At 47.6% G+C, this 24966-nt stretch overlaps 11 protein-coding genes across 11 annotated transcripts; 7 read left to right on the forward strand and 4 right to left on the reverse strand.

Annotated features, from left to right (window-relative positions):
* Positions 1 to 280: 280 nt before the first annotated feature.
* Positions 281 to 1479, reverse strand: N7462_004304 (cysteine and histidine-rich domain-containing protein; the record flags this gene model as incomplete). Its single annotated transcript, XM_057076030.1, has 3 exons — positions 281 to 593; positions 711 to 1224; positions 1374 to 1479. 3 exons carry the CDS (start codon positions 1477 to 1479, stop codon positions 281 to 283), a joined length of 933 nt encoding a protein of 310 aa, XP_056935535.1.
* A 297-nt stretch (positions 1480 to 1776) lies between these two features.
* N7462_004305 (glutaredoxin family protein) lies at positions 1777 to 2094 on the forward strand (the record flags this gene model as incomplete). Its single annotated transcript, XM_057076031.1, has 1 exon — positions 1777 to 2094. The coding sequence occupies one exon, from the start codon at positions 1777 to 1779 to the stop codon at positions 2092 to 2094; it is 318 nt and encodes a 105-aa protein (XP_056935536.1).
* Positions 2095 to 2843: 749 nt separating this feature from the next.
* Positions 2844 to 3829, forward strand: N7462_004306 (bZIP transcription factor; the record flags this gene model as incomplete). The annotated part of the gene is made up of 2 exons (XM_057076032.1): positions 2844 to 2964; positions 3039 to 3829. 2 exons carry the CDS (start codon positions 2844 to 2846, stop codon positions 3827 to 3829), a joined length of 912 nt encoding a protein of 303 aa, XP_056935537.1.
* A 28-nt stretch (positions 3830 to 3857) lies between these two features.
* On the reverse strand, positions 3858 to 5125 carry N7462_004307 (uncharacterized protein; the record flags this gene model as incomplete). The annotated part of the gene is made up of 6 exons (XM_057076033.1): positions 3858 to 3991; positions 4051 to 4155; positions 4215 to 4289; positions 4343 to 4469; positions 4532 to 4989; positions 5053 to 5125. 6 exons carry the CDS (start codon positions 5123 to 5125, stop codon positions 3858 to 3860), a joined length of 972 nt encoding a protein of 323 aa, XP_056935538.1.
* Positions 5126 to 7012: 1887 nt separating this feature from the next.
* Positions 7013 to 7489, forward strand: N7462_004308 (uncharacterized protein; the record flags this gene model as incomplete). Its single annotated transcript, XM_057076034.1, has 1 exon — positions 7013 to 7489. The coding sequence occupies one exon, from the start codon at positions 7013 to 7015 to the stop codon at positions 7487 to 7489; it is 477 nt and encodes a 158-aa protein (XP_056935539.1).
* Positions 7490 to 8090: 601 nt separating this feature from the next.
* Positions 8091 to 9587, forward strand: N7462_004309 (Major facilitator superfamily domain general substrate transporter; the record flags this gene model as incomplete). Its single annotated transcript, XM_057076035.1, has 1 exon — positions 8091 to 9587. One exon carries the CDS (start codon positions 8091 to 8093, stop codon positions 9585 to 9587), a length of 1497 nt encoding a protein of 498 aa, XP_056935540.1.
* A 477-nt stretch (positions 9588 to 10064) lies between these two features.
* Positions 10065 to 11846, reverse strand: N7462_004310 (uncharacterized protein; the record flags this gene model as incomplete). Its single annotated transcript, XM_057076036.1, has 6 exons — positions 10065 to 10533; positions 10604 to 10825; positions 10926 to 11165; positions 11245 to 11365; positions 11416 to 11634; positions 11786 to 11846. 6 exons carry the CDS (start codon positions 11844 to 11846, stop codon positions 10065 to 10067), a joined length of 1332 nt encoding a protein of 443 aa, XP_056935541.1.
* Positions 11847 to 14146: 2300 nt separating this feature from the next.
* Positions 14147 to 14839, forward strand: N7462_004311 (uncharacterized protein; the record flags this gene model as incomplete). The annotated part of the gene is made up of 1 exon (XM_057076037.1): positions 14147 to 14839. The coding sequence occupies one exon, from the start codon at positions 14147 to 14149 to the stop codon at positions 14837 to 14839; it is 693 nt and encodes a 230-aa protein (XP_056935542.1).
* A 3042-nt stretch (positions 14840 to 17881) lies between these two features.
* Positions 17882 to 19824, forward strand: N7462_004312 (arylsulfotransferase family protein; the record flags this gene model as incomplete). The annotated part of the gene is made up of 2 exons (XM_057076038.1): positions 17882 to 18469; positions 18529 to 19824. The coding sequence occupies 2 exons, from the start codon at positions 17882 to 17884 to the stop codon at positions 19822 to 19824; spliced, it is 1884 nt and encodes a 627-aa protein (XP_056935543.1).
* A 406-nt stretch (positions 19825 to 20230) lies between these two features.
* Positions 20231 to 20410, reverse strand: N7462_004313 (uncharacterized protein; the record flags this gene model as incomplete). The annotated part of the gene is made up of 1 exon (XM_057076039.1): positions 20231 to 20410. The coding sequence occupies one exon, from the start codon at positions 20408 to 20410 to the stop codon at positions 20231 to 20233; it is 180 nt and encodes a 59-aa protein (XP_056935544.1).
* Positions 20411 to 22116: 1706 nt separating this feature from the next.
* On the forward strand, positions 22117 to 22947 carry N7462_004314 (alpha/beta fold hydrolase; the record flags this gene model as incomplete). Its single annotated transcript, XM_057076040.1, has 3 exons — positions 22117 to 22151; positions 22220 to 22630; positions 22689 to 22947. 3 exons carry the CDS (start codon positions 22117 to 22119, stop codon positions 22945 to 22947), a joined length of 705 nt encoding a protein of 234 aa, XP_056935545.1.
* Between the last annotated feature and the right edge of the window lie 2019 nt (positions 22948 to 24966).

The raw sequence follows: 24966 nt of genomic DNA on the forward strand, positions 1-24966 counted from the left end.
CCAGAAACCTGCGAGATTTGCGCGTGCGCGCCCTCGGCGCTCGAGTTCTTGCATTATAATTTTGATTTTTGCGGTTTCGTTGTAGGCTGCTCAAGCTAGCCCCGGTCATCACCATCGTAAAGCGGCCTCAAGAGGGATCCTCCAAGAAATACTTCATCACGGAGCCCAAAATTATCATAAGCTTTGACAAAATCGCGGCCTATTTCGAGGATCCAGGGCTCCCCTTCCTGTTTCCCTCTTCTATGCGCCTAGGCCAAGGTCCAATTCCTGCTTGTGCCATTTATGCCCGTCCAGCATTGCCAATCTGAATCCGCTGTCCACTCCACTTATCGTCGCTGCGCAGTACCGGCCAGCTAGTCCCATCGGCCTTGACCAGCGACAGCTCGAGCTTGGTGCCCAGGACCCGGAAGGATGATTTCGCCGGGTCGATGGGAGCAAAGAGCTTGTAGGTATCTTGGAATCGTTTGTTGTCAGTGGTGGGGAGGTCAAAGGTGATCGTGTCGGCGGCGAGGTCGACGCGGGCACGCTCCTTGTCAATCTTCTTCAAATACAGCGAGACATTGACCGAGGATGAGGTTTGGTAGAAATCATTGCTGGCGGAGACAATACCCTTGAGTTAGCATGGCGGATCATTTTGAGCTACTTCCACAAGAATGTAACAATGGAAATGCGGATAGCAAGTCGGACTGGAACCACACGATCGAACTTACCGAACCGACTCGACCTTCTCCTCGCCCTCGGGCTTGGGCTTGCCAACGAACATATGCCGGACCTTCTCAGTACAGCCTGGGATTTTCAGGAATTGATCGAACTCCAGCACGCGACGCTTGCAGCAGGACCATCCTTTGCTGCCCTCATGGAAGACAGGCTGACCCGGGTGGTGCACGCACTTCTCGTCATCGCGGGCAGCCGACCCCGTATAAGTTGTACCGCAACCTCGCCGGCGGCAGGTTGCATTTGCGGGGATCTCGAGGGAGGGATCGTCCGAGTCGGGCTCCTCAATGGGTTTCGCGGGGGGTGTGGGCGGCGGGATGGCGGGGGAGATCGCAGTGCGCTCAGGCGCCTTCACTTCGAGGGAGGCCGAAGGCACCGGAGGCTCCTCGGTGACCTTGGGAGGTTCCGGGGCCGGTGTGTCATCGACAGTCGAGTGTTTGCCGGTGGTGCAAGGTGGGATGGCGAGGAATTCCTCAAACGTCAAGACGCGGGGTTTGCAGCATTTCCAGCCTGGCCCCGTTAGCTTCCAGGTTGCGAGGGGGCAATGCGAGGGGGAATCGCAAGAGAAATCATAGAATAGCAGATTCCGACATAAACAAGAGAGGTCGAGGCAAGAAACGGATGGGGAATAGCTCTAGCACCAAGGTCCCTGGACTTACCTTTTTGCCCTTCGTGGAACACTGGGGGACCCGGATGATACACGCAATCCTCCTCTGGGTCGGAGAAGGTCTTCCCACATCCCTTGTGGACGCACTTGCCGGCCATGGTGTGTAACAGGAGAGTCGTCGAGGATCAGGATCGAAGACGGGGCGAAAGATCTGGAGGAAGTCCTAGAATCGAAACGCATGAAAGCAACCGGGCCCAGCTTGCCTAACGCGGTTTAGCCGGCGAAGCTCGAAGGTTCCATCGATTTCACGCGGAGAAGTCGGTCTGACCGCGTTGATCTCTGTCCTTCCGCAACGTCACCACTGTCCGCGCCCGGGTCTTTTTTGACTTTTGACTTTTGCCTTTCGAGCTGGCTTTTGAGGTTCTTCGTCGGTTTGATCCAGTCGTTTCCTCGCCATGTTTCCAACCCGCGTTCTTTTCGATCCCGCGCGGTTGACCTTGTTCACCCGCGCCGGGTGTGGCCTATGCGATACCGCGAAGCACGCAGTGATCCAAGTCCAGAAGCGTCGGCCCTTTGACTACGTCGAAAAGGATATAATGGATTCAGAAAATAAATCTTGGAAGGATGTCTATGAGTTCGACGTGCCCGTTCTTCATGTCCAGTCCGTGAAGGGTGGCCAGCCGGCACAAGCGGACCTCTCGGACCCTCGGAAGCTGTTTCATCGGTGGACCGAACAGCAGGTTGAACAATTGGTCGATGAAGCTGAAAATTGAACTCTTTGAAGATCTGTGATTGCCAACATTGTGCTCCTGTAGCTGCCCGAGACACGACGTGCCGACGGAGTGCATCTCAGACGACGACAAACTGAGGCATCTTCAAGACCGTGGGGTCAGGTAGGCCCTCGCGGTCCACCCGTCATCTAATAGGGTGCCCAGAGATTAATTGGAATCTATATCAACATCTAATCTCGTCTCGCCATCTATGCCTCGAAGAGGCTTGTCCACCTCTTGTCTCAACCGGTCCGGAGGGAATCAAACAGCTTTTCGTGGGCCACGGCCTCACCCTGGACCCCTCTATGCAATAACCTGCATAACACACTACTCAGGAGAGAAACTTGGAACTTTGGCCTCAAAATATTCCTGAACAAGCATGAATACAGGGATGAGTATAGCACCTCTTGGGCACGCTGTATATTCTATTGAGCTGCCATACTGCATTGGTGACGCCCGTGAACTTAGCGTCTTTGGTCCTGAGATTATATAATTAATCCAGAAACTGCATTCGAGCAGCACTAGTCCAACAATAAAGCCTGACTTACATATCTGTTATGTCCTGTAGATTGAGTACTCGGTTTGCTTTTGACAGCTTCCCCCCCCCCCCCCCCCCCCCTCCAAGCGGCTAGTGCGATTCCGGGAGTGTGGCGGCGTTTAGAACCTTAATCCCGAATTCGTATTTCTCACGCGCCACCGTCTGCTTGATCCTTCTCTTCTCACCCGTTACACCCCAGAACGACTAATACGTCATGGAATCACAAAACATATCAGAAAAAACATCCAGTGCTATATTACTCGAAGAGAGCTCGGTTCATTTAGATCCAGCGTCGAGGCGGAAGCTTCAAAATCGGCTCAACCAGCGAGCTAGCCGTGCGTAGCATCCCTTGATACCTTCCAAGCCCCAAGCTCCAGCCCTCGAATGCTGATCATCATTCTACATGCAGGGAAAAGAAAGGCTTTACAGGCCGCAGGAGAGCCCAAACGTCAGGGAAGACGATGGGTTGTCTACACAAATGAGGCCACGGCTGCTACATCCTCTCCAGAGGATACAGGCATCAGCTCTAGCGCTGTGGCAAAGAAGATGCGGCAAGAAACATGCCAATCTATAAGTCAAATAAACGACAAAAGCTCATATCCGGTTGCCCCTCACATGCCACACGACGAGTCTTGGGCTCAACTACAACAGCGAGTGAATCATGCCGTCAGCAATGGTTTTCTGACCCCTACCCTAGTTCCTCTGTTCACCCAATATAACGTCATGCTCGCGATGTTCAACAACGCTGCAAGTATGGGGTTGACGGGAGAAGTACTATGCGAAGACATCGCGTCGTTCTTCAATATCCCCGGGCCATTCTCAATTAAGCTACCGCCATCTTTACAGCCTACTTCCGCGCAAAAGCAAGTCATCCACCACCCCTGGATTGATTTACTGCCTATGCGGTCTCTCAGGGATACTCTTTTGTACAGACTGGGCACATACGATGAAGACGAATTATGTGGCGATCTTTATGGCCTCTGTAGTGCCTCTCCGAGTATTGGGCTGTTTGTTTGGGGCGAATCATGGGATCCGGCAGCATACGAAGTTTCCGAGAGTGTATTACGCAAATGGGAATGGCTCTTCAAGGAATGTCCTGACCTCCTCGCTTCTACAAATCACTGGAGAAGAAAACGTGGAGAGAAGCCTTTGAAGCTCATAGAGTTTCGGCACTCTTCAATCGAGAAAATAAATCAATAATACATATGCAGTTTCCTTTGGAAACATTTTATAAAGAAAATTTCTCTTGGATCATATCCTCGCTCAGTTCCCAAAGTCGGGTCCAATTCTGCTCATCCCGAGATTGGCTGTGCAGCTCGTCATCAGCGACGGCGTTCTGGTTGAGCAAGGACCCAGTCGATTCTGGAATATTCAGTATTGGACCTTGTAAAAAAGCCATGGATAATGATATATCTTCTTACCTGCGATGGTGGGGTCAATCATCCCAGTAATCATTGTGGCTGCGCCTTCAGATCGGCTCGCCCATTTAGACATGCTGAACTCCTTTCCATCCAGGTCTACCAGACCTGTATTCTCATTAGTATAGCCATTCCTTGATCAACGTATCAAAGTACTGCGGACTTACTGCCAATTTCCCTCCACTCTTCAATTTGTTGAAGGAACTCGGGCTTAAAGTGCTTCTGTAAACCAGAGCGGACCGCTAACAAAGTAAGTTCTCAATCTATTTCATGGGATAGACAAATCTGTACATACCACCGGGATCAATGCTGAATACCCGGATGCCTTGGCTCTTCAGTTTCTCACCAAGCTTCTTGGCAAACATGATCCGTGCGACGTTGGACTGTCCATATGCAGCCATAGGCTCGTAGGTATCTCCATTCTATATGTAATGTTGATGTCAGAGGATGATTTATACTGAATGAGTAATGAAAAAAAACCTACGCTGAAGCCAATGTCTTCAAAGTTGATCTTGCCCATTCGAGCAGCAGAGCTCGACACAATGATAATGGAGGACGATGGGCCCGCAACCTGCACCTTAGGCAAGAGCAGCTTCGCAAGCAGGAAGTTTGCCAGGTAGTTGACGCCAAATTGCATCTCAAAACCATCCTTGGTCTTGCTGTATGGGCAGGCCATCACGGCAGCCACACAAACAACATGGTCAATCTTGGGAACATCAGCAAGGTCGTTTTTCACTGCCTTTCGAATCCCATCCAAATCACCAAGCTCCATGTTGAGGAAGCGAGTCTCGATATTTGGCTTCGTCTCTTTGATCTTGGTCATAACAGACGACACCTTCGATTCAGCGCGGGCACTGAGGATCAGGAGCTTGGGGTTGGCGGTTGATAGCTGGATGGCGAGTTCGCCAGCAATGGACTCATCGGATACACCGGTTATCAATACTATGGAATTGAGGCAATCATCTTAGTTTGGGATTATTGAAGAAAAGTTGCATATCAAAATACCTGTTCTGCCGGCAAGGGCCTGACCATACTTCCCCAGGACGACTTCCGAACGAAGGATCTGCTTTCCAGACATCTTTCGAGGCAAGGAAATAAAATAAGAATAAACTATTGATCGGATATGAATTCTTGTGCGAACTTATTTAGAAAAAATAATTGTAATGGGTTCGGTGCCCCTTCTTATATCGTTCCTCTGAGTATATGGGTCCAGCAAGTCCTTGGAGATAAATGAAATATTAAGTCCGAGAGAGCTGGAGAATATACAATCCGGAAATATGAAGTCTACAAAATAGGCTAGTATCGTGTCATCACGAGGCACTCAAACCAAATCTTAATTTATGCCCTCAGGTTGATGCATTTTTCATGTCTGGCATTCATCATAGGTAAGGTACTTGGTCATATTTGAATGGCGCGAGGAAGATTTGTATGCATATATGATATTCCGGTCACTTAAAACCCGAAGCCTTGCTATCTACTTGGACTATAATTTGATGTAGTTGCCTTTTTGACAGTCGGTTCGAGTCGATGCTTGCCTGTGTGCAAACCATACAGTATACAATTAATGCCACTGTAGAGCGAATCATCGGTCGCACCCGGGTGCAAATCTTTCCATATTGGGTTAGTACATTGTCATCAATTGATCCACGCCACCGAATCCAAAGGGCGACTGAACCGTCCGCTGGAATCACCTTTCTGATCGGGATTGCTTTTATTCGACTCAGAAATAATTCAGGAATCTAGAGATTAATTATTGACTTATGCATATTACGACCAGAAGTCTAGACAAGGCGCAGGCTATGATTAGGTAATTTCGTAATCTCGCTGAGCCTTAGGCATTTAACCCGAAGGCACCATAGCCGGACTCCGAACTTCTGATGACATATGATATCGTTGAAGCAGGTTTGACATAAGAGTCTCTATAGAAGTTTTATCAGAGACATCCATAAACGTGACCGAGCAGCGTTGATGTTGTTCTATCTGCACCGAGATCGTTAGCTTACCAACTGTGCATGATCAGTCAGCACTAAGGTAGTTCCTGAAGTTAGCGTCCAGCTAACTTGATACAGTACTACCCAAGGCGACTAGTTTTGTCACCACTTTTTAGTCATGAATTTGGACCCTGGCATGCCGGACCCTGAATGCCGGACCCTGGTGCTTCATTTGACTTAAAATTGATAAGTGGAGCATTTGTAGAGTATACCTGAAAAAAAGGATAGCCAGACACCACTGGAGGCCAAATATAGGGCAGTTTCCCGCTCTTTCAACAATCTTCATTAGGGCTTACAACACTGGTCTAGACGCATCTAGCCATCCGAATAATCAAGCTAACCTATAGTCAGATTGCCAAGCAACAGGGGGCCATGAACTGAAGAGAAACTGGACCAACGGGACCCCTGCTTATCAGCGGAACAAACTCATTGGCATCAGATGGGGTCCATGAAGTTACCCTAGTCATCAGCATCAGATTTTATCACATGAATCGCTTTATAGCCCCCAATTTCCCATTCATTTGCTCTTCCCCTTTCTCTCAATTCAATTGTCCCTGCCTTTGCTAGGTATTTGTCTTGCGCAAAGATGCGTCTCCTTTTTCTCTATCCGGCCGTCGCCAGCTTGGTATTTGCTGGCCTAATTGAAGCAACATGCTACAATCCCGATCGAACCACTGCCACCAGCGCGGTGCCTTGCACCAGCAATAGTACCACTTTTTGCTGTGGGACGGACGCGATTTGTCTCAGCTCTGGATACTGCCTCAGCGCGACCTCCCAACCCTTTACGCTGTATCGGGGTTCATGCACAGATTCCGGGTGGGGCACCTTCTGTGCCTATTATTGCGGTTGGTTGCCTGTCTCCGCTCAAGACCAAGACGTGACCTTGATAGATTAGCTGACCCTCCACAGTCAATTATCAGACAGGCTCTAATGCCCCGATCGTGAGCGTGGGATTGAACAGCGACAGCCGCGCAATGTACTGCTGTGGCTATCAAAGCGCGAACAGTAATTCTACTCGATGCGCCAATGGAGATGCGCCTTTTGTCCTCGAGGATGGGGCGATGATCTTCGGTCGCGCCGCACTGTCCAACGCTTCCACGGGTTCTACAACCGAGACTACCAATACTACATGCGCAAGCGACGGAAATGCAGAATCCTCCTCTTCACACAGTAGCGGCAACAACAACAGCACCGCAATTGGAGTGGGAGTCGGCGTTCCTCTGGGAATTCTGGCACTGTGTGCTGTAGCTTGGGCTTTGGTTGAACGACGACGTGGGAAACAACGCCAATCGATCATGAGTGGGGGCGCGCAAATGACTGCGCCGGGGTTTATGTCCCAGCGGCGACAGAAGGGTCCGACAGAATTGTATTCGCCGAAACACACAAGCTCAGATTCTGCAACGCACGAGCCGGCTGTTGCGGAGATGATGGGACCTGAAGCGCGACATTGAGATACTGGAATCTTTGAATTTTCTCCATTGGAGAATTTCGCGTATACGTATTTCTACCATCCTGATCATCTATACAGAGTGATGCATATCGTCGTTTTCTTTGCTTTGCTTTTCTTTGAATGATTAGAGAGATATCCAAGCTGCATTCCCAATTTATGAACGTAATAATTTGTTGATCAATCAATCCAATGCCGATTTATTTTTCAATGGAGATGGAAAAGGTAGCTGTCCCAATCCATGATTCCATCCCTGGGTCCTATCTTATTGCTGTTCCGACAGAAAACAGATGGGGGCTCAAATTTGAGTGCGGCTCCATTGAAACTTTCGGTCGGCTTCACCTGTCGAAGTCAAGGGCAAATCATGCAAATGGCAGGAATATAAATCGAAGAGTTTGGTTGGTATTCGACTGTTACTGGTTCGATCGATGAATATTTGGATCCATGAATTGCTGATCCCTTGCGCGGATCCCCCCTGCGGTCCCTGTTTCTTTACTGCAAGTTGTTTACAGCAATGAATACATCGTTCTCCGTACACTACATTCCATGATGTGTTCGGCTTCATAGAAACGACTTTCGATAAAAGCCGAGAAGAGACATTCATCATGGCTTCCGAAAGACCTTCCCTATCGCACGACAATGATGCTCCCGTGAAACCTGCGATTGTGGCTGGCATCATTTCCACCTGGGTTGCTACATTCCTAGCGGCTGCGGACAGCACAATAACCTCGACTTTGTCTGCTACCATCGCGAACGAGTTCCAGTCTTTGGCCTTGATATCATGGCTTGGAACCGCGTATCTCATCGGCATGACGGCCACACAACCGCTCAGTGGCAAACTGACGGATATTTTCGGTCGTCGTATCAGCTTTTGTTGCGCATCTGGCTTGTTCACGGTTGGAAACTTGGTAAGCGGACTGTCTCACTCGAAGCTCATTCTGATCGTGGCGCGTGTTTTGTCTGGCATTGGTGGCGGGGGCTGCATCTCCATCGCGACATTCATTGCGTCTGACCATATTCCCCTGAGACGCCGTGGCCTGTGGCAAGGGATTGGCGCTGTGAACTACACGACCGGAATGGCAGTAGGTGCGGCGGTAGGAGGTGTTGTGAATGACGCAGCGGGCTGGAGATGGGCGTTTCTTGGAATCGCTCCTATCTCCTTCGCCGCCGGTATTGGGGTTGCGATCTTTGTACCAGAACATCGCAAGTCATACGAGACTCCGAGCGAGTTGTTCAATCGCGTCGACTTAGCCGGGGCGGCGACTCTTGTGGCCTCTTTGGTCTTGCTGCTAGTTGGTCTCAATCATGATGGTCCCCAACTCGTCAATCGTGTGTTCGAGATCACGATCCCTCCTGGTCTCGCCCTTTTTGCGGCGTTTCTCCTCATTGAGACGCGATGGGCAAAAGAGCCCATAATCCCACTATCACTTTTCCGCCGACGCACAGTTGTGGCCACCTGCTTGACAGCCTGGTTCATGTCGATGTCGTACTATGCGCTGAGCTTCTATATTCCCCTCTATTTCCAGATGCTGGGGTACTCCACGGGCCAGATTGGACTCCGTTTGCTGCCTGACTTCATCGCTACCGCGCTTGGCTCTTTCCTTGTGGGCTTGCTTATTCGGATCACCGGTCAATATGGCTTTTTTCGATATTCCATGCCCGTGCTTTTGGTCGGGTCCGCGGCCGGATTCGGGTGGATCTCAACACAAACACACTGGGTTCTTCCAGAATCCTATTTAGCCCTCAAAGGCTTTGGCATGGGCGGCACACTGACCATGCTGCTACTAGCTCTCCTTCATGAGGTGCCACACGATCGACATGCAACCGCCACGTCAGCTTTATATGCATTTCGTTCGACTGGTGCGAGTGTGGGGCTCTCAAGCGCCGGTGCAATTTTCAATAGCCAGATCAGCCAGAGTGCCTCCAAGCTGGGGGTTCCCTGCAAGATTGGAGAGCCCTGCTATATGGATGCTCTTCACCGCACCTTCAAACTGGCACTTGGCTTGGCTGCTGCAGGACTCGTGTCTGCACTTTTTATTAGGGCCCATAGTACGCATGAAGCGAGAGAAGCTGGGTCGGGTGGGACTGAAGGGGAGCAGTAAATAGCAGGTCTCTTTTGGCAAGCGCGGAACTGAGTGCTATAGAAGCTAGTAATGAACTATCTACTCGAGCGAGAGCGTAAGATCTACCTTTCGCTTGCTCACACAATCATTCCTGGAACCAGACAGGTGTTCCTCGGAACTCCTTAAGTTCAATTATGTGTGTGATATTGAACCAACGAACTCTGCTTTTGAAGTAAAATGTTATACTTGGCTCCTAGGAGTTAAGATTGGATAAGTCAAACATGTCGTTGTTGGCCAATCTAAATGAAGATACAGATTTTAGCAAGTTATTGCTCCGTCAAGGTTCTTCAATGAACCACATGTAAATACATACACACTAAATTAAGCGACGTTCTCGACCTAGCATGTATGAGAGGAAAATTTCTTTCAAACTTTGGTGTTGGATTACACGAGGGTCAAATATAATAATCTAAATAATCATTTAAGCCAATCCTTGAAAAGGTTCACTTATTATCTTCAAGCATCTGCAGCCAGGCTATTTCGAATAGCCTCCACACAGCCCTGGATCAACTTGACCTCCTGCTCGATATAATCCTTAGTCCACACCTCCAGCTTTTTGAGCGCTTGGAGGTCGTCCAACTCTCCAGGGCTCTCATAGTTGTCTAGCACTTTCACCAGATGTTTCTTCTTCCACCACAGATATCCCTCCTCGATCACTTTCTCTTCTCCCGGAATGGGCCTGGAGACGTTCAGCCGCCAGTACTTTTTCTGGCGAGCTGCGGGGGCGAATGCGTCGATCAGGGTGCGGAACATGATATGTGTGATCTCGCTGTTCGTGGCTACGGAGATATAGCTTTTTAGAGTCTCCGGGCCGGGTAGTTTGATGCGCTCTACCTTGGTGTTACTGGCAATGGCTGTGCCAATGCTGAGGAAGCAGTCTGTTGAGCGGGCCGGCCCAAATACGCCTAGGACTTCCGTCCAAAGCCTGTTTGTTTGTTGTCAGTGAATGATTAATCGAGTTTACTGAAAAAAAAATAAAGTTAGTTGTAACATACCATCCGAGAGGATTGTTGGCCCCAAGGCCACCATCCACTAGCGTGTATCCGTTCACCTCCAGAGGCTTAAAGTACGCCGGAGCGGCTGAAGTGGCACGAGCAGCTTGCCACAGCTTGATATTAACCAAAGTCTGATCGCCCATATCATTCGGATTCTTGTACGAGCGCAAGAAGCATGGGGCACGGTTGTTCCCCGCTTGATCATTTACGGCCATGAGAAAGCTGCCGAGAGAAACAAAATCAGCTTATAACCTTCTAGGTGGATAAAGAGATAGCCTGTGACTGAAAATCGTTGAGGAGTAGGGGGGCAGTTAGCGCTTACATCTTGCAAGGATTGCTTTCGTCGAGCAAGCTGGCATCCGCATCGCCCAGCTTTCTCTTGATCAAATCCTGGATAATCTTTTCGAGATTGGACGAATCATAGTATTCTCCATTTTTGAACAGCTTGATATTCTTGGTGTATTTGTCCGTTGGGGGAAAAACCTGGTCCATGACTTTGTTATACTCGTCGATGCAGTCCTTGATACTCATTTTCAGACGGCCTAACATGATCGCAATCAAGCTAGAATAATATCAGTCAGAAGAGAGTGCAAAAGAGCACAGAATAACTAGCGAAAGAGAAGAAATACAAGACCACTCACCCCCCAGTACTTGTTCCACCGATCATGTCAAAGACTTCCCATGGCCGCTTTCCGGGGGCAGCCTTGTCCAAAACATTTTGTAGAAGCATGAGGCTAGATAGACCCCGAACGCCGCCACCATCTTTCACAAATCTTTAGCACACTTTCAGCTAACTAGATAGGCGTACATACCAAGTGAAAGCACCCGGAGCGGGCGCTCAGATCTCGACTCGTAGGCATCAGCGCGGGTCACGTCTGATTTGATTTCTGGCAGAAATGCCGGGTTAGAGGCGTCGACTACCTCGGAGTCGACGAGCTGAAGATTCCATGCATTCACTTCGTTAATGGTATCCTGGACTCTATTGATCTCACTAATCACTTCCGCGTAGGAGGGGGGTTCCGGGAGAGATTCTGTTCCTGATTGTTAGTACATTTGAACCGGATAGAACGCGCGAGCACAATATCACAAACTTTGCTCGGTTCCAATGTCGAAAATCAGATATGCGTCTCTTCCAAAAATCTCCCAGCCATCGAAGCGAGCACAGGCGCGAACTCCAATCACGTTCCCGGGCTATGAATTTGGGAAGAAAGTTAGATTCTCTCTTATAGTATGCTTTTGTCATATCATTAAGCGAGGAGGAACTAACTTGCAAGAACTTCAGGAGATCATGGCGTCGATCGAAAATGCGACCCGCAAGCTATTGTAGACAATGATTAGTATTTTCTTCTCTATGCAAATGACGATATCTGCGACCGGTATTGCTAACCCATCCGAAGTCATTTCTCTTGAATCGGTTCTTATGACTTTCCCAAACCAACTGGACCTGGTCAACCTTCAGAGGCTCGTGAGAAGAGTCATCCTCAAAAATAGCTAGCTCCAGCCAGGTCCAATTTCCGAGCGCTTCGTCGTCTACAAAGCCCTGATCATGAGTTTCGGCAAAAAGCTGGATACTCTGTAGGCTCTGGATCGTCTCTGTATCGAATCCCTTTGCCCTTTTTAGTAAAAGTAAAAGAGAGAGGAAGAGGAAGAAATTGGAAGAGAGGGTATCCTACTGGGGTTTTAAACCATAGCGTAGAGTCAATTTCAGGGCCCTTGGACCATGCCAGCGGTTCATCTTCCTCGTTGATAGCAGGCTGAATGGTATATTTTCCCGCTGCACGGGTTGAGCTATCATCCAGCTCAAGGTGAGGCAAAGTCTTGACGAATTTGAGAACGGGTTGGACAGGCATAGTGTGTAAAGAGCAATAAGAAGCTAAGCAGATGAGTTTTGTTTCTTAAACTCAAAATTTGCGAGAGATGACTGCCATTCATATATCGCTCTTTCTGGCTCTTCCCTTGTTATTTTTCTCGCTTGTTTCTGATGCCATGATGAGCTTAGTCTCACCCTGCGTCTAAATAGGTAACTTGAGCCCATTCGCTCGCGTTTTTTTCCCTTAGTCGCCTACATAGTCCTCCAGGTGAAACAAGATAATCACTGTATAGCTCCCCACTCTATAGTTTCTCCATTGATTGCTAGCTGAAGTCTCGGTCTAGATCGTTCGGTACGAGAACCTAAGCGGCGGGGCGGGGGGCGCTAACAGGTTGGGCGTGGGGAGCGAGGATGCTCTCATGTGGCGTTCACCAGTTAAGCCCCCTTTCTGGCGCTAATGCACCTCTGGTTGTTCCATATCCGTTCATAGTTCCGGCTCTTTCTGCCCTATTTGAAGGCAGCTAGCTGGTCGGGAGCGAGAACTCCTCGCTCAATTTCACTTCTTTCCTACTCCGTAGCCTCGTCACACCCACCCACCCCCACTTCCCCTCTGGTCATTCAGCTATAGGAATTCCGCCCCCGAACTTGTGTATTTTAGTGTGCCTAGATTTGCAGTGGCATCGAAGATCTATATTCACTCTCTACTAGCTTCTATCCTCCTCTAGTCGAGATTTTAAATCATGGGTTGGGTATATACGGGATAGGACTTTACGCTATCTATATTACTTATTATAACTTATCAATGGGGCATTCATTTGGAATGAGTTGTTGTATCTCTGGTAAGACAGCCCAAAGAATTTCTTGTATATTTTTTGTAGATACCCAGTGGCTCTCTGGACTGCAGATCCCGGCCCTAGCTCATCACATTGGCAGTGATCCCGGACAAATGGCATTTATCGGACCTCAAGCCGCGGCTGGGCTAACCTGAGATTGGACGTGAGAGTTATCCCAAGGAGTACAGCCAGTCAATCTCAAATGTGAAATGTGACTGCGGAGAGTGGCTAGCGGAGGATTGCGCGGCGATCGGAGTCCCCGAGAGCGGTATCAAATTTAAAGGGCAAATCAATGCAGACTAGGTCCAAATGCAGGGGCATACCATAAGCTATTCCACGTCGCAACCCTCTGAGCCGCGCCCCAAGCCCTGCACATATGCAAGAATACGGCAAATTGCTTTTTACCTCGTTATGTGCCATGCTCATTATGAAGAGGTAACAAATGCAATCATTAACCAAGAATGGGTCGGAAGTAACGAGTTCAATGTTAAGTGTTGTGTACATTATCCAAAATCTAGTCTGACATAGAAGGGAGCAAAGTCTGTTAAGCCCCTTGTAAAGACTTGTTTCCATCTCGGCGGTGAAGGAACACCATGAATTCTAGCTTTGTCGAATCAGATGCTGTTTTCCTATCTCTGGGCTATATAAACCTGCCCAGTTCCACTTGAAAATCAAGATTGTTTGACAGTCTGATCATCATCACTTTCTCTTACTAATTAACTCTACATCTTATCATCTACATACAACTCTGGTACTTACCATTTGCTTTATACTTAGCTATATTTAACTCAGCTTTGTGAAACATTTTAGTAAATATTCAGGCTCAAATCCTGACTCTCATTCCCTAACAATAAAACTAACCATGTCTTCTATAAAGGGTCTCTGAAAACAAAACCCAACATGTCCACCGAAAATGGCGTCACCGAATGGGAGGCTTCCTTTGAGAAGAATATGGAACTCCTCCGCCTGGCTTCTACCTCGGGCAATGTTAAGTTCCTGTCCATATATCAGGAGAAGATGGTGGAGACGACGGCCACAGAGGCTGGCTTCCTCAATCATGACCTGTCAGCGATGGATGTCAGGACCATGATCTACCCATCTGACATCGTCGAGCAACTGCGAAAGAAGAACGAGACGGCCGTGAAAGAAATTGAGACGAGTTGTACCGTGCTTCGCAACACCCTGCAGGACTTCAAGGAAAGCTACCCAGATGCTGCCGAGAGCGACTGGAAGTCGTTTCTGGACGAGGAGGTGAAAAATCAAAAGAACGAGGGTAATAAACGCTGGGACGATCTGAAGCATTTTGGCGTAGATAAGATCAAACAGCTGCCCGAAAGTTTACGCTCTGCGATCGTCCAAGTCTACAGTGCCATGCTGGTCGCCATTGCGAAGCTGACGGGCAACATCGTGGACTGGCTGAGGGATGCCACAAACAAGGTCACCCAGTTTATCCGCATGATTATGGAGAAGATCAAAGAGTTTGCGGGCAAGGTTGTTGAGTGGTGTTCCAACACCTCGAATTTGATCACCAGCATTTCCGGCGACATATTTTCCCTTACTGTCGGACCACAAATGACAAGTCCAGCGAGCTAAATGCGGATAGTCTGAGCTCCATTTGTCCCTCCATCTCCGGCGTGACCCTTGGGCAGGTCAGATCATTCCTAGATCTTTCCTCCCAGATGAGCCAGGAGAGGAATTTCAATAGAGGGACACCCGGATTTCCCTCTGAAGACAGTCAAGTCTTAGGTTAGAATAAGGGATACGTTAACAAAACTCGTCTTGCAGCACACTAAATTGCTGCTGCTCAGTAGTGAAAATTTAATTTTACTCCCCAACTAAAACCCTGGATTTGCTATTTGACTTCTGACCTATCAGTGTCATGCAATAGTGTCTTTTCTTTTCTTTTCTTTTCTTTTCTTTTTTTCCTTTTTAACCACCGTCCGCTCCTTTTATATTATCGAGTAAAGTTAAACATTACAGAAAGTTCCTATATTGATGTCACTAATTACCTGTGATAATAATTTCGCGAGATATTGCCAAAGTAGTTATGTTACTCTGAGCGGACATGTAGACACAGTGAATTCCTTTTCTTTTCTCTTGACTCGCAGCTCGAATCACTTAGTCGGAATTTCGTAGCTCTACATGCCAGGGATATGTCAAGAGAATTCAATTCAGATAAAAAGGGCTTGCGTGTACCATTCTGACCCTGTTTTATGTCGTCTATGGCAAAATTAATGGGTCCTGTATTCCTCTTTCTTAAGAACTTAACAGTTTTTCAATTCATCATAGAGAAGTTGCAGAACCATAACATGTATTAGAGAACTTTTCTTACAGAGAATACCAATACGAGAAAGCAAAGTATACAACTTTAATTTCAACTTCAGATAAAGTCATCACCCCGGGGAAAACCAACATCCAGCAATCAATGCAAAGCAAGAAATCAGCGTCGATTACACTGTATAAGTATGGGGGGTGAAGAGACAGTCTACTTTCTAACAAACCAGAATGTACAAGAATTATAGAAGAGCATGTCAACTTTAGAGCTTGAGATCAAATTTACATGTTCAGTTGAACAACAGACCTCATGTCATGTGTTTTTGTCCAATTCCTTCAGCGGTAAGTGCATTTTCTAAAGCTTCCCTGCCTCCCCATCGGCCATTTTCCCACACCTGCAGGTCGCATTAGGAAAGAAGATTGCTATAAAATGAATGGTCAGGATTTTTGATTCAAGAGTAAAATGAATCTGTTAAGTTCAAGATTTCTCACAGACCCACTCAGAAAAACCGTTTCCATTTTGTCCACTTTCCTCGGACGTCTCATCCGAGGCTACATATATGATCTATAAATCCTGTGGCCACCTTTTCTTGGCTCCAAGGGTCCATTTTTGATATAATAGGCTTCTCGTGACATCCTGGTCCGGCAGACCCGAATCACACTGTCCAGCGCCTTACCACAATTGTACTGCATTACCGAGGTGGAATCAGGAAAATAGCCCGAACTCGAGAATCGACCATCAGAATGATATTGAATTCGATTATGCGGTTACCACATAGCAGTGATTTCAACCTACACATCCAACATTAGTAGTCGTTACCAGCGAACATAGTGTAATATCGAGACCCGCGGAAATACGTACTCCTGATATGGAAGCGTGCCAAGCCAAACATACTTGGCCTCAAGTCAGCTCTCCTCAAGCTTGCGGCCGAGTCACACAGCCTTGTCCGTACCGCCGCCAACTTATACTGCTGCACCCGAATGGTCGATTGTCGAAAACCATCTATGACGCAACGAACTAGATTTTCAATTAGAGATTTCCCCCTAACGACTACAATATACTTCAGTCGAACATAGAGTTGATTCACACAATAGATATAAGCCCTCTACCTTCGCGCTACTCCATATACAGGTTTTCTCTTCAGGGGTCTCGTGCCTACATACGCAATGTGGGGAGTGAACGCGGCATGGGTGGTAGAATGGCGCAATTTTCCAGTCTAACGAGTACGTATGCGGAGTAGTGGCGCAGCAATACCTAGTTTTTGCTCCTTCCGTAGCCTACCCACCTCGCCGTCCTTACCGCCTAGCAGAAACGCATGGTAGGAACCACGCTGAAATTCGAAACGCGTATGCGAATCTATCTTAGACCATGCAAAATCGGGTGGCAGCGATTTTTGAGAGCAGGGGTCATCTACATCCTTCTAGAAAAATGGATAGTATTAGTGTACTAGTGTTGAATGAAGTTGGCAAGATTTTATGACTGGCAGGATGTTATATAACATGATGGGCGTGCGCACCTCTCTTAGGCGTAAAGGCTTTTGCTGTGCCACTAGAGGTCCACTGGTATTACCATGTACTCCATTATAGTGGGCAATGGGGGAAGGGGAGAGGTTCTACATAATGAAACTCTACTTGGAGAGCGGCAACCGACGTTCCGGTCCAGGATTGCTTCGTCTGAGTGGGGCACAACCTCAAATTATCTTAAGTTTTTCACCCCACTTAGGTTCTTCAAACTTGTATCTATCCAATCACATTTCATATTGACATCTTTGCTACACTCTACTCCACCCATCGGGACTTTGAGATACCCGACGGTATCTGTACCTGTGAGAATATTTCCGACACCTGGCTTGACTTTGGGGAATCTGCTGGATTCATCTGTTTTACTGGCCAGGTCAGACAATTGGCTCTGGTCAGCTGCCTGTTGGCGGACGTCAAGTGGTGTCGGCTTGGTGGTTGGGCTTGCTAGTCTAGCCCCAATGCCGACGATCCTATCTAATGCAACTCTTTATGACCAGATCCTCCTGAGCCTGTTGTAACGAATAATATGGCACTTTTACGATGACAGTAGATTCTTGGCATACTCGCAATTATTTCTGACCAGATACTCCTGCACCTATTGTATCGAATAATAATATGGGATCCCGGGCGCTGGGTCTCCACCTATACGCAATCTAGTGGGCCATAGAAAACTGAGAAATACCCTCGAACAAGATATACGCGGCGTATGTTTCCAGATATCCAATGCCAAGCAATAATAATGAATACCATCCAATTTAAGATACCGCCTGCTATTTTCCTTGGAAAAGCTATCCACAGGCCTACTGAGCCGTTGTTCTTGAATTTATTTTGTGCAGATCTATGGCTTTATCACTCTCTGCTCTATTGGGCTTGATATGGCAGAAGCGAAGCTTGCCATCGTCACAATTCTCGTCCATAAGCCTCGGCACCGTAATCGATGACGGTGATAATGACCACACTGCCATACCAGCTTCACGACTTCATCGGCGGAAATGTAACTTCCGGCTAAAGAGAGCGCTCTGTGGTACTCTTCTCATAATTATCCTTTTGTTGGCCTACAAGCCACTGATCACCCAACTTCGCCGGTTTCGCTTTCGCCGGGACCTTAACCGATATGACATTGGTTTCGAAGGGTTTGCTCCCTCACGGGACTATCACAGTTTCCAACTTGATTCACCCAAGCTAGCATTTATTCAAACCGATGCCCGTTGCAATCGCGACTATATTTTCCTCGCGCCAAACGGGGCTTCTATCCCAAAACCGGGACCGGTGATCCTTGATGCTGATGGAGAGTTGATCTGGCGGATGTGGGAAGGATTGGAAGGAGTGACGCAGGACTTTAGAGTGCAGCGGTACAAGGACGAAGACTTTTTGACATTCTGGGTGGGAAATGAGATTGACGGGAAGAAACAAGGTCATTGGTACATGGTAAGTGACCATAGTCATCAGAATGACTGCAAAGTTAACAGCTGTGGGTTCTTGTTTAGCTTGACTCGTCTTACAAAGTCCGATATACCCTCTCCCCTGCTGGAAACTTCACCACGGGGGATATGCATGAGTTCCACCTCACCCCCGAAGGAACGGCACTTGTCGTGGTTTATGACGCAATTCCAGCCGACTTGAGCTCGGTTGGAGGACCACTTGACGGCTGGATTTTGGACGGAGTGGTTCAGGAGATTGACATTGAGACTGGAGGCCTTCGCTTTGAGTGGCGCGCATCGGAACACTTCTCCGTTGAGGATACGTTCCATGGCCTTGCCGGCTGCCAGGAAACAGATGCTGCTGCCTTTGCCGGATGTGGCAACTCGCCAACGTCCAGTTTTGACTTTTTTCATTTAAACAGTGTGGAGAAGGACCAGTTAGGAAACTATCTAGTCTCGAGCCGGTATACTCACACTATCAGTGGGGTCAGCGGGAAAGATGGGAGTCTTCTTTGGACATTAGGGGGGAAATCCAACCAGTTTCAGGACCTTTCCGCTAATGGATCAGCAACCTCTTTTGCCTGGCAGCATCATGCCCGCTGGTATGGCAGTAGCAGTATTACGCTGTTTGATAACGCCGTTGAGGATAACTCTGACACGTCAATAGAGAGTCGAGGACTCATCATTGACCTGGATATCGAGAAGCGACAAGCCAACGTCCGTGCAGAATTCCTGCACCCTCAAAAGATGGAAGCCGTGTCTTTAGGCAGCATGCAAATCCTGGAAGGTAGCGAGAACATTTTTATCGGATGGGGCCATAGTGCCGCTTTTACGGAGTTTGCTCCCGATGGAAGTGTGCTCTGTGATTTCCATTATGGCCCATCGGCATTGAATACATTTGGCCGATTAAAGTCATACCGAGTGTTTCGGGGCAGGTGGGTCGGATATCCGACTGAGCCGATAAACGTTGCCGTTAACAAAAACGCGATGTACGTCAGCTGGAACGGGGCGACAGAGGTAGACCGCTGGCAATTAGAAGTACAGCGGGATGACAGGGCCGGATTTGATACTGCCTCTCAATTTTTCAAGACTGGCTTCGAGACAAAGATCATGATTCCACCTTCACTCCAACTGGGATCCTTGATACGCATTCAAGGGCTGGATTTCGAGGGTAACGTCCTCGGGTCGTCGGATGTTGTGGAAATTGCGGCGCAAAAAGAGATATCATCATTCTCTGTTAATGTTTTGATAATTTTTTTTGGAGCGATGATCCTGGCTGCCGTGATTTATTTTGTGAGAAGGCGACGAATTGGACGGCCACAGGACCATGACCAATATCAGCTACTCCCAGTTTCGAACTAGAACATTTCATTTGCAATATGTATATATATTTCACTGTTTTACCCATAGATTAGGCCTAGGAAGGCACTCTATGTTGTTCAATCGTATCATAGTCTTTTTTGAAAGCCAGAATTCCCTATTTGGATTGCTGAGAAGCTGTAAGCTATTTTACAGCGCTGCAAATTTTGTTGAACATCGATAGCTTGGTCAGCCACGAGAGAACAGATCACATATACTTACTTTGATCTTTCCATGCTCCTTTAGTTTTGAAGATAGAGGTGTGGGATTGAGTTTTTGGTTGTTGCCTATAAAATTGTGTTCCACTTAGCATGTTCAATAAGGGCCACTCAATGTGCTTCATGCCCTGGAGGGTTTCTTGGTCGATTTCAAAATGGCCCACGATGGCTTTACGCTTGCTGAAGCACAGCTACAGCTCGGACGCTATGCTGATGCCTTGCCCGCGGGCCCCATGCTCGATGCGTGCCATGCCGGTCACTGTCCCCTTATCAGGCCTGAAGAACTCCATATTTTGTTTCTCGAGATTTCCCTCCACCCGTGCATCTGTCATCTGCGGCCTGGCACCCCGCAGGTCCCTGGCCTCTTTCATTGTGTACCCGCCGCTCCTCTCCCCCCACTGCTCTGCACTCTCTCTTCTATCGTAGCTTTTTGTAACCCTGATTCCTGTCTTACGCAGCCTATGTGCCCGCTTCATTACCTTAACCCCAAGGGCGGCAGCTTCTCGCCGTATTAGGCGGGGATTTTAGGGCATGATGATCAGCTATTGCCCTTGTTCATATTACCTAGCTCCTGCATGAGAAAAAGACACTTTACCGCTCTCCAGCGTAGCTACATGATAGGTTTTGAATTGGGCTACATATTGCTAACCGGCCGCATGGTCGATCACTGCCTATGCTGCGTCCAAAGCTTCATCACATTTGTCTTGAAAACATATTGTCAGTCAAGGAGATACAACATGGCCTAATAATTTAGAAACTTTAACTTAATGGGGGAATTCACACCAGAACATCTCTGCTCAAAGCTCATCGAAACTGTTGACTGCAAGCAATATAATTGTGCCGTTCAGATATGCACTTCTAGTTCGGCTCGGTCGGGGGGAAAACAAGATGTCGCCAATATGGCGAGGACCCACATATTCCGTTGTGTGTCCTGATATTACAGGAATAATCGACTCCCTTTCTGTTTTGTATGCTATCCCAGGTACAATCGGAACTCGAAGCCATAATACGCTAATCAGTGGGGCTAGGGATATTCAACACTCCCCGCCAGCAATCCTAGATAGTGAACCTGGGCGCTCGTCGGCAAGTCTGGCAAGCAGACAGGGTGAGAAGGATCAACCAACAAGCCAACAAACCACGACACACCACCAAGATGGAGAACAGCTTCTCAAAAAAGAAAACAGATGCTGTTTGAGGGAGAATTGTACCAGTTGAATTTCTCTATCTTTCTCCATCTGAGATATGAAGATATATTCGTAAAGGCGCTGTTGCTGTACCTTTGAAAAAAAAATCATCCAATCAGAAACAATATATCGTTAGCTATTTCCCCAGTCCATTACTGAATAGCGGGTGTGTATGTTATTGAGAAGTATTGTTTGTAACAATAAAATGATAGACTTGGCTAAGTAGTGATAGTAGCCATGTTGGATTGAAATTTTCATCTCATGGTAATCCAGGCCAATTAAGGGGTGAAACATTGTCTCTACACATGATTGATGATGCAGCCTATCGGTTTAAGATCCCTTGTGCAAGTTAGTACTAGCAATATTTACATCTCGAATTCCAAATTAGGAGTGTACCTGAAGTATCCCTTGTTTCTAACAGCATAATTAGAAGTCTTGCTGCCTCGTTTCTTGTTTTTCCTATTTCATAATGACAAAACACATCTGCCACTTTTGCACACCTAAATACTGCCGATAAGAGTAAGAAGAATGATCGAGAAATTGTTCCTCTCCTGTGTGCTGATCGTATTCTTATCTTGCACTCTAGTTTCCGGGTGCGTATGCAATAATTCTACCACCAAGCACACTTACAGAAAAGCGCGTCTAATATGGTGCTGCGGATGAGATTTAGATTATGCGATCCAGATTCGACATACAATGCCTCTATTGTCCGTTGGGAATGGGAACCATACCCAGGGCCTCTATCTAATGGAGATAAGGGTAGCTATCTGAACCTATCCTCCGGAGTTGATCTCTGGTACACCGTGATGGGGCCTAGGGAGTCTAAACATATTCCCGTACTTATCCTCCATGGGGGAACCGGAAATAGTAACCAGATGTATCTGCAAGCAAATATGTTAGCACAAACACGTCCGGTAATATTGCAAGAGTATGCTTTTTGCCTGCCCTTTTCTGGAAACTGTGAGATGCGGTCACTGATAATGAAGCCTCACAAAGTACTCGAGGGGAAGGTCGCAGCCCCTATGCCAACTTTGTCGAATTCCATTATGACGACTTTACGCGAGACGCCATCGCTCTGCTTGATCATTTGAATATTGCACGTGTTGCCGTCCTGGGCTGGAGTGATGGTGCGATCACTGGCCTCAACTTGGCAATGAAGTACTCTTCACGTATTGACCGTGTCTTTGCCCATGGCGCTAACCTGCAAGCTAATATGAGTATTCCTGGCTCTAACGACCCTATCATTACTTCCAAAACTGGCAGTCTCGATTCCGACATTGCGACCAATGGTACGACATTTTCCCAAAATCCAAAACTTCAAAGGCGAGCGGATTGTCATCACTACGCTTGTGAGGATTTAAGCCCTCTCCCAGATCGTTGTGGGGCCATGGTGAATGGCGTGAACTAGTCAGTGACCCACCTGGCTATGACCTTTTTGCCTAATATAGCTAACATACCAACATAGCATGTGGAAAACAGAACCTGCCTGGGATTCCAAAGAACTGGCGAAAATCCAATGTCCTGTCTGGATAGTGGACGGAGACCATGATGTCGCGGTCAAGCGAAACCAGGCTGACGCACTGGCAGCTTGGATTCCCTATGCTGGCGAGCTGATCCTACCGCAGGTTGGCCATGTCGCTCTCCTCCAAGACCCTATATTGTTCAATTTTGCTGTTAAATACTTCATGGATATGCGATTTGACGGGGTATTTCCAATATATTAATCTTGTGTCATCCTGGCTTTTTACATAGAGCTTTTCTATATTCATCGTGGAAAGACGGACTAATTTTCGCTCACTCGAGATGACAAAATATGGTTGGATCCGTCATGACCAAAAACTTCGCTAATTATCGAGCATCAGATACTGTACCTTTCCTACAGATACTTTGGGCTCGTCTTTGTTGAGATAGACCTCCCTTATCAGCCGCTGATGAGAAGAAAACAGATCTACGCCAAGTAGCGCAGTCTCTACTTCGGCCCAATCCACGACCCCAACTAGATTGCAAAGATCTTTCGTTCACAATTATTTTGCAGACACTAAAGTTTTTATAAACTAGCAAGCACTATCTGAAGAGAAAATTCAGCAGGTAATAAGTTGAGAGATTCCTAGATTAGTAGGTGAAAGCGATCTAGGAGAGAAGCAAGCAACGAACTAAGCTTGTTTTTGTATCGACTATATAAATCATCGCAGTACGATCAACTGACATCTTAGGAGCGTTTCCACGAAAGAGCAAAGAATCTAATAAAGGCGTCTAGTTAGTTATTCAGTATATTGGCAACGAGACTGCTAAGCGTAGTCTGCGATGGCAATTATCAGATTCTTGCACCATAAAGGAATCCCAGTCGAGTTTTCGGGCACTTGGCTATCATGTGCCAAGATAACATCCAAGCAACTAATGCCTCGGAGTCGACTCATAACGTAGATAGAAGGAGGTTCTTTCCTCTCGATAACTTCCCCAATCTGCCCTATAAAGGTCATTTGAGGGTGCAAAGTGACCGTAGATACTTCGAGTGAGTTTCCCAACCTCTTCTTAGTTGGCGGAATGCAAGGCGAAATTGAACGATGAATTCGGCATTGTGCCCGGCATAGACAGTATAGCTGCACACACCCTGGACAGCCATCGGAACGATGTTGCCACAGACATGCTCCCTCGCAAAAGTGTCACAGGCTGAACGAGTGGCTGTCGTCTTCTCGAACAATTCAGCAATTTCTTGGTCAACAGAGTACGGAAGGCCACAGGTAGCCATAGCGGGCACGGCCTGCTTTTTCCAATATGATGAATTGAGAAATCAAGCAAGAGGTTATAGCCTAGACAAGACTAGGAGGGAACGCATCCGTAGTATATAGCCCCTATTCAGAAGGGAGTTCGACCTGGATGTAGAGTGACAGAACATCGACACCTAGACGCCTGCCGGTTCTACTCAGAGAGACTGTCGCCCACCGCCGTTTCGGGCAAACAATTTTCCTGAGCCTATTCTCAGTAAACAATTATGTAACCCTCTCCACAGGGTCCAGCCTTTTCTAGTGATCAATTCATCTCTTGTCCGGCAGTAGCCAATGGACGTATAGCTGGCATCCTCGGAAGAGAAGAAGTATGTTCCTCCTTTTCAGTCTCATCTCCTGTTCATCGTCGACGAATCGCAGATAGTCATTGAATGATCGGGAAGTAAAGGCAGAGCAGAGATATGAAGAAGGGGGAGCAAAGGCCAGAGAGTCCTGCCGAAATAACACGAGTATTCCTTGCAGAAGGTGCGGGCTTGGCGCCTCACCACTTGACGCTACTTCCAATGTGTCCGCTTGGATTGTTGACCCAGTAATCCAGCTAATTTCTTCTGCTCATCCTCTTAGTTCCATCAAGTGAGTCACAGTCTCCGCTTCCATTGCTATCCGTAGACCTCGTGACTCTCCAGGAAGATGGCGCTAGAAAGGTTTGTCCGAGAGTCGTGTTTGATTGTTCGAGACAGCGTCGATAGAATGGGAAAGAGGACGGTCGCGGCCACTACAGTCTCTTAGGGGCTGGGCTCTGTCCCGGACGAGATCCTAGGGCCGAAAGATCTCCAGATGAGAAATCACGATCGATATATAGTATGAAAGAGATCGGCTCCCAAAAGGGATTACGTGACCATGTACATTATTACCAAGAAAAAAGAACAACACAAGGGTTGAGAACGGTCTCCACTGGCTCCACTTGGCCGTCATCGGAACCTGACTTGAGGACCCCATCGCTCGGAACTGACTGCC

Source organism: Penicillium macrosclerotiorum (assembly GCF_028827735.1).
Source record: "Penicillium macrosclerotiorum strain IBT 26536 chromosome Unknown utg000003l_segment0_segment0, whole genome shotgun sequence".
Taxonomy (NCBI): Eukaryota; Fungi; Ascomycota; class Eurotiomycetes; order Eurotiales; family Aspergillaceae; genus Penicillium; species Penicillium macrosclerotiorum.